Source organism: Entelurus aequoreus, linkage group LG03, assembly GCF_033978785.1.
Source record: "Entelurus aequoreus isolate RoL-2023_Sb linkage group LG03, RoL_Eaeq_v1.1, whole genome shotgun sequence".
Classification (NCBI taxonomy): domain Eukaryota; kingdom Metazoa; phylum Chordata; class Actinopteri; order Syngnathiformes; family Syngnathidae; genus Entelurus; species Entelurus aequoreus.
Genome location: NC_084733.1, coordinates 64,255,051 through 64,263,628, shown reverse-complemented (window position 1 = coordinate 64,263,628; position 8,578 = coordinate 64,255,051). Strand labels below are relative to the sequence as shown.

Genomic DNA, 8,578 nt, shown 5'->3' with positions numbered 1-8,578 from the left:
ACTATATCTATAAATATATATATGTATATGTATGCATTTGGATTTATATGTATATATGTCTCGCCCGGAAAAAGGGTGGAGTGCCATCTCCGGGTTGGGGAGGAGACCCTGCCCCAAGTGGAGGAGTTCAAGTACCTCGGAGTCTTGTTCACGAGTGAGGGAAGAGTGGATCGTGAGATCGACAGGCGGATCGGTGCGGCGTCTTCAGTAATGCGGACGCTGTATCGATCCGTTGTGGTGAAGAAGGAGCTGAGCCGGAAGGCAAAGCTCTCAATTTACCGGTCGATCTACGTTCCCATCCTCACCTATGGTCATGAGCTTTGTGTTATGACCGAAAGGACAAGATCACGGGTACAAGCGGCCAAAATGCGTTTGCTCCGCAGGGTGGCGGGGCTCTCCTTTAGAGATAGGGTGAGAAGCTCTGCCATCCGGGGGGAGCTCAAAGTAAAGCCGCTGCTCCTCCACATGGAGAGGAGCCAGATGAGGTGGTTCGGGCATCTGGTCAGGATGCCACCCGAACGCCTCCCTAGGGAGGTGTTTAGGGCACGTCCGACCGGTAGGAGGCCACGGGGAAGACCCAGGACACGTTGGGAAGACTATTTCTCCCGGCTGGCCTGGGAACGCCTCGGGATCCCCCGGGAGGAGCTGGACGAAGTGGCTGGGGAGAGGAAAGTCTGGGCTTCCCTGCTTAGGCTGCTGCCCCCGCGACCCGACCTCGGATAAGCGGAAGAAGATGGATGGATGGATATGTATGTGTATATGTATATAAATATATAGTTTTGTAAATGTTAAAACATAAAACATTTATGAAGTATTAAATGTTTTTTTTTGCTAAAGTCTAACATTAGGAAGCGAGGGCAGAAAGCAGATGCATTTTTTTTTCTCCAGTGTTCAAGTTTATTGTTTGAATTATAATTTTGTAAAACTATCATTCTGAGAGTTGTTTTTGGTTTGTTATTTCGAAACAACATATTTCATAACATGTTTAAAAATGAGTTTATTCAATTCCACCACTTTTATTACGAATAATTTATTCACACAATAAAATTTGAATGTTATATTTTCTCTTCTCACTCTTGTCACTTTAAGTTTGTTCTCCTGGGTTTGAGCGTGGCCATTTTCTAACTAAAGAGAAAATAAAAGAGAATTGGATGGATTATTGAAGGAAAATATGTTAAAACCCTTTTTTTCTTGGTTCTATTTTTTTTTCTTAGTTTTATTTTTTTTTAATGTGTTATTTACAAATAATTATTTATTTCATTTATTATCTTAATTCACTTTATTATTTTTGTATTACTTTCCTTAATTGTATTTATTTATTTATTTTATTGATTTTGCTCATTCCATTTATTTGTATGTTCTTATCCTTTTTATTGTAGTTTTTTTTCTTAGTGCTTTAATATATATTTTTTTTAAGTAGTATAGTTTTTTTTTCTTCATCCCATTTTTTATTTATTTTTATTCATTCTAGCTTTTTCTTAATTCCATGTTTGTTTTGTCATTCATTATTTTTATCACACAGGAGTCTTTTTCTTAGTTGTATTTGTTGTTTGATTATTTTTTAAAATGTGTTTTAGTTTTTTCTTATTTCCATTTATTGATGCATTTATTATTAGTTTTTTCTTCATTCCATTATTTTTATTTTTTCATTTATTGTTTGTCTTAGTTCCATTTTTTTTTACTATTCTTATTATAGTTTTTCTCTTAGTTTCATTTATGTCTTTATTCTTTAAATATTCATTTCAGTTCTTTCTTTTTTTTAGTTCCATTAATTTGTTAATGTATTATTTATCAATAATTATTTCTTCATTTATTATCATAATTATCTTCTTATTTTTGTATTTATTTCCTTAATTCTATTAATTTTATATCCATGTTTTTAATTGTTTTTCCTTATTCCATTTATTTGTATTTTCTCATCATTGTATTATTCTTTTTATTGTAGTTTTGTTTCTTAGTTCCATGTATTGCTTTATTCTTTTTTAATATTTATTTTAGTTTTGTTCTCATATACATTTTTTAATTACATATATTTTTTAATTATTCATTATTATAGTTTTTACCCTCTTAGTTACGTTTACCTTAGTTCTATTTATATTTTTTATATTAAGATTTTTTCAATTGTTTTTTTTTCTTAATTCCATTTATTTGTAAATATTTATTTCAGTTTTTTTCTTAGTTTGATTTTTTTTTGTTCCATCTACTAGTTATTTTTTCTTCTTAGTTCCATTTTTTTTTATAATTCATGTTTTATTGATTTTTGTTTTTACCCTCTTAGTTATGTTTACCTTAGTTCTATTTATTTTTTTGTACTAAGATTTTTTATTTGATTTTTTCTTTCATCTTTTGATTATTCTTTTTTTCACAGTTTCGTTTACATGGATGACGGTGACAAAAACCGATGTCAAATGCAGCACGCCACGCCTCCAACTACGAGCTTTTCCTGGTGAGAGAAACAAGTGCTTCCTGATCACAAGTTGGCTGTCCAAGTGACACACGGTGTTCCGTGTCGACTCTTAGGAACAACGTTGGTGAAGAAGTGAAGACAAGGAGTCCACTTCTAGTTTTAATGTTCACATTGAATCAGTCCAAAATGTTTATGTACACCTCAGTAAATTACAAGCTTCTATTGAAGGTTTACAACATTTGCTTCTTCACATACAAAAGATGCTAATGAAACGCGAAGCAATCACTTTTTTTGTTTTTTAACACTGCATAAATTACTAACTTTTTAAAACCGTCCGAGAAAATGTCATTCATCGTTATTTACAAAGATTCCTAAATGATACAAATCAACAAACAGGAACACCAGAGGGGCGGGACAATGACCTGGTTCTCATGACCACTCGTAAGAACAGTGCCACCTCGGTTTTTAGACGCCCCGCTTTTCCTGGGATTCAGTTTGACAAATCGTGGCCCATTTTCGTACACGTCTCGATGGTTCTAGGGCCAAACATCCTGATAAATGACAAAGTCGTCCGTTTTGCAGCACAATCCAGTACTCAAACAATAAGATGGTGACTCCGTCAATCTTCTGAAGGCCAGAACTTTGATAAAGAAGGTGAGAAATGACCCCTATACATCCACTATTGAATTCAAGGAAGAATTGTTCAATAAAGTAAAATTTTATACAATTTTGTTCATATTTTTGAAATGAGTGAGGAAAACCGAGGTACCGCAGTAAATAAACCATGATGAAATAAAACAGCGTTTGAGGGCTTTCGTTCAGCAGGTTGGAGGCCAAGATGGCCGACGCGTTAAGAGGTCAAAGGTCAAACCCCCTTGAGTCCGACATCCTTAGGGAACGATCAAAGGTCCAAGCCTGTGCAGCCCCACGGCACTATTCATGTCCATTCCCGGCATTTCAGACGGCACGCTTCCTCCTGCCCTTTACAATAAAAGCCCCCAAACGAAAGCTTCAGCAGGGATTGGACAACAACACGAGCACGTAGATGAGTCGTTAGAATGAACAACAGATGTAAACGCAAAGAAGGAAGCTGGCGGTAAACAGGAGGTGAAAAGGTCAAGTTAAAATTTTTAAAAAAAAAAGGTAATTTATCTGCCTTTTTGTTGTGTTCCCATGACTCCATCTTTGGAAGCAGTTATTATTACAGCAGTAGGATCTTCATCCTGCACAACAAGCTAGCGTTACATTCATGGACAAAAACTAACCCTATTGTGCCTAAGAAAGAAAATCAAAATACAAGATTTAGATTTTTTTCCAAAATAATGTGCGTTAAAAAAAAATGAAGTAAAGAATATAAAATAATTCATCATTTTTTTTTTTTTTAAACGTCCGTTTCCTGTCTGTCTTTTTTTTTTTTCATTCTTAACAGTCGGCAAAATGAGGACGAATATCATCCCAAAATACTCGCAGTTTTCCCGAAAAATCACCTCAAAGCCATCCTGAAGTAGCAGGAAGTGACTGCACAGGAAGTGACTGCACAGGAAGTGACACGTGGGTGTGTGTGTGTGTGTGTGTGCGCGCGTGTTATTGAATTGAAATAGGTGAAAACAAATATTTTGCATTGTGGTTTTTATGCTTTAGTTGTGGCAAGTCATGATGACTCCGTTTTTCTTTGCACAACTCCAAAGTTCTTCTCACACGGTCCTTCCTTTACCTGGGGATACGCATGCCCGAGTTCTTGGAGACTACTGTTGTGCTTTAGGGGGAGGAGCCTGCTCACCGCGAGCTAGCATAACAAACGACACAACGAAGCGTGTCCTACTTGCTAGCATTAGCTTACAGCTAAAGAGCGACATGACAAGGACAAGAAGGCCCGGGTGGTATTTATTGGATTAAATAAAGAAATCTCGGACTTGTCTGGAGAATCTGGACTACAAAAAGGATGGCGTTAAGCTAAAAAAAAAAAAAAAAAAACACAAGAAAAAATACCTAGTTCTGCCTGTAGGGGTCGGAAATGATGAAAGAAATGTGGACTAAAAGCGCATTGTCATGGCTGCCAGATGGGAGTATACCTACTTCCTGTGTGACATCACTACAAGCTTTGTGTACGTACTGTAGTACATTCTATTGTTGTGTTTTAAAACTCAGGCGAGGAGCCTCCCCGCCACTAGTTGGCGTATTGAATGCCACAGTAAGATGAACTCCTTTTAAATACATTTTTGAACTAAAACTTACGTGTTTCTTTTTAAAAAGGTATGTCATATGTCAAAATGGTCTTAAGCAGCAGGGGGGAAGATATATTCTACGTGATTTTGTCCTGAATTTGGCTAAAATAACTAAACATATTCATACTACAGTAGTAATGGCCCAATCAGAGCACGCCGTTTAATTTTGTGGCCGCTGATTGGCTCAGCCTCAGGAAGCGTTACTTTATTGGAGTTTGAAGGTGACAGTTCTCCTTATGCCAGAAATCGTATTTGAAAGGTCGTAAACCGTTTTTGTCATCGAGCTTAGGAAATATTCTGCTGAAAGTAAGATGTGAACTTCACTTTGAACCCTGCGGCTTATAAAACGGTGCAGCTAATCTACGGATTCTTCTTCACCGATGGCCATAATAAGTTAAAAAAACACCAAAAAAAACAAGTAAATACGCTGAGGTGTTTGTGCTATGGCGCCATAAGTTTCCTTTCATTTAGTGGTTTTAATCAGAAATAGAAGTGTTGTTCAGTCTTGTAGCCAGCCATACATAGCGTTTCTACCCATGTTTCTACTCCATTCATCAATCCAAGCAACGTTTGTAAGTTTTACAATATGACTAAAACAATTCATACGTACTAAAACATCCCATGTGTGATGTCTGTAGGAGTGTTTGCATGCATATGTGTACGTGCTATCGTGATGTAATGACGCTAACGTCGTTAGCACTTACGAGTATCTGTGTTAGTATTATTAACTTACAACGGCATTATTTTTGTATTGTTTCAGTTTCACAAATTCCTCAGTAAATTCACCAAAACGTCGCCGTGAAGTTATTGAGTGTGTTTAGCTGATTGGAGAGCTAGCTTGCACAGCTAGTGGGTCCATGACCATGACTTCTGTTTTGTTTGATCAGCTGTTTTACTGCCGTGTTACAGACATTTAAAGTATGTAAATAAACATTTACAGTATCTTTTTATGTAAATAACTCATTTCACAACATATATATCTGCGACTTACAGTCAGGTGCAGCTAATATATGGAGAAAAAAAAATGTTCTAAAATTTAGTGGGTGGGGCTTATATACCGGCGCGCTCTTTAGCCCGGAAAATACGGTACATTGTAACGTTTTTATGCTTTAGACTACTAGCAAAAATTCAGGCTAGGAGCCTCCCAAACACTAGTTGGCGTAGTGAATGCCAGAGCGAACGCCGTAAGATGCAAACAACTCGCTAGCATTAGCTAATAGCTAGAGATCGACATGACTTTATGTTGGGAACAGTTTTGATACAATAGTTCCTATTTGAAGTTAGTTTTTCTTTTTAAAAAGGCATGTTGTATGTTTAAAATATGCTGGTTTTGTGGGGTGCACAGCATGGAATAAATGTTATTTAAAAGAACTAGTTAAACTCGTATCCCGAGGTAAAACTGTACTTACAGTAGAGAAGGGATTAATAATTTTGCAATGCAGTCTGCTGAAAATGATGGAAAGTGCCACTCTACATAGCAACTGACACTGTGGTCAAAGTTGGAATTGCTTCAAAACACATTTTCTACTCAAGTAGATTTGCACCCCGCCCAATTTGTCACGTTTCATGTGTCAGGTAAACCGCTGCGAATGTGGCCATATGAATCCCCTTCCCTACTGTACTTCCTTTAGCCACTGTGGAGCCCTTCGCGGCACAATTTCCGTTGTTTGTTTGTTTTTACAGCAGTCATGTCTGGTTTTAGTCAAACAGAAGAGAAAGCTAGCCTGAAAGATAGCCGTGCTAGCTTCACTCGTCTCAAAGAAAAATAAAATAAGGACCCAAGGCCAGCCTTACAAGAACAAGCTAGCTTTTCATGGCAGTTAGCAGTAAGCAAAGAAAAATAAACAAAATATAAAATAGATATTAAAAAATAAGATTAACGTTCATGAAACTTCCGGAAGTATTGAACGTCAAGCTAGCTTCTTACGCTGGCTAGTTTCTTAAGGTGCAGTCACGCTCACCAAAACTTATAAATATCTTTAAAAACTTGAGGGTTTTTCGTCAAAAAAAGACAAAAAAAACAACAAGCTAGCTTCTAACGCTAGCTGGCGGTAAGCGAAGACTGGAAGGTTGAATAACAAACGCTGGTGGTAAACATGCATTTGTGTGAATATAAAAGCCTTAAATAAAATGTTTAGTCAAGAAAGGTATTTCATTTGACAACTTGAAAACAACAGAGGTTTAGACAGCTAGCTGGTGAAACCCTCGAACAAAAACGTAGCTACTGATGCTAGCTAGCTTCTCAGGGGCGTTGCCGCTAAAAACAAGTGGTAAGTATAGTGTAGATCTTTTTTTAAATTAAAAACCTGTTCAGTCACGCGTTGTCAAAAGTTCAACTGAAATAGCGAAGTGTTTTTTGTTTTTCTAAACTCTAATAACACAAGGAAACAAGCTAGCTTCTGAGGCCCGCTAGCTGGAGGAAAAAGGACATTTTTGAAAAACACACATACCGTAAATATAATCCAGTGTAAACGTCTTGGAGCTTCTAGTTCCAAGAGACTTCACCAAAGACCATAAAGATGCTGCACCTGCAAAGAGCCTGTTGGAACTCCACAGTCGCCATGGTTACGAGGGTGGCGCTACTTGAACCGGACTCAAGTGCCGTCCACCAGAAGACGAAGCAAACTTGGACCTCGAGGTACTGGGGGTAGCCAACATGCGGCGCAGGGGGCGGGGCATGGTGTGTGTTCACATAAAGCGCAAAGGAGACAAAAAAACAAGTAAATAATAAAAATGATGAGATGAGATCTCTTCTAGCAGCAACGCCGCCTCAACAAGACGGTTTAAATGTCTCTATTCGGGGTGGGGGGGCTCAGGCTTGGTGTATCATTCACTTTGAGGGGGGTGGGGCTAAAGTTCCTTCGTAAGGACATCCATCAAGGTCCTGACTTTGTCAGTCACAGCCTCCCAGCATGCACCTCTTCCTGAAAGGGGGGGGGGGGCTGGTCCAGGGGGGGCGGAGTCAGATGCAGGTGGAGGGTTGGGCGCTGGGCGGGTGCTTGCGGTTCCTCAGCGCTCCCGACTTCTCCTTGTAGCCCACGCACATCTGCTGAGACACGTCCACCAGTGCGCTTGCCACCGCCAGACCTGGGACAAGGACGTCGTCATATGTTAGCATTGCTAGCATCGTTAGCATAGGACTGTAACTGATCCATGTCAGTTTTATTAAAAAAATGTTTTAAAAAGACGAGAAAAAGCCACCTGATTTTTCTACATGGGTCTGAATGCGTGCGGAATTTAGCAAGAAAGTTGCTACTTTGGTAACACTTATCCCTCCTACTCCATCTTCTTACTCTCTGGCAGACCTGGGGTCTCATGTCATTTTTTTTCCGAATTAATCGGTTCACAAATATCAACAATCGATTAAAACAAATATTTATATATAAATATATTTTTTTAAGTACAAGGACAGGGTTAAAAAAAGGAGACAAGAAGGATGGACCAAGTTAAAGGAGGAGACACAAATGATACACCAAGTTAAAGAAGGGTAATGATAATGATAAATGGGTTACACTTGTATAGCGCCTTTCTACCTTCAAGGTACTCAAAGCGCTTTGACACTATTTCCACATTCATCCATTCACACACATATTCACACACTGATGGAGACAAATGATACAACAAGTTAAAAAAGGAAACATGAGGGATGGACTAAGTTAAAGAAGGAGACACAAATTATATAACAAGTTAAAGAAGGAGACAAATGATACAACAAGTTAAAGAAGGAAACATGAGGAATGGACCAAGTTAAAGAAGCAGACACAAATGATGGATCAAGTTAAAAAAGGAGACAAGTAGGATGGACCAAGTTAAAGGAGGAGACACAAATGATACACTAAGTTAAAGAAGGAAACATGAGGAATGGAGCAAGTTAAAGAAGCAGACACGAATGATGGATCAAGTTAAAAAAGGAGACAAGAAGGATGGACCAAGTTAAAGGAGGATA

General features: G+C 38.1%; 1 protein-coding gene across 1 annotated transcript in view; it reads right to left on the bottom strand.

Moving 5' to 3' along the window:
• Window positions 1-570: 570 nt before the first annotated feature.
• LOC133645942 (attractin-like) overlaps window positions 571-8,578 on the bottom strand; it is a 100,580-nt gene continuing 92,572 nt past the window's right edge. Inside the window, exon 7 of the mRNA XM_062040868.1 lies at window positions 571-7,719. Coding sequence (XP_061896852.1) covers window positions 7,595-7,719 — 125 coding nt within the window. The 3' untranslated portion in view covers window positions 571-7,594. The remainder of the gene's footprint in view (window positions 7,720-8,578) is intronic.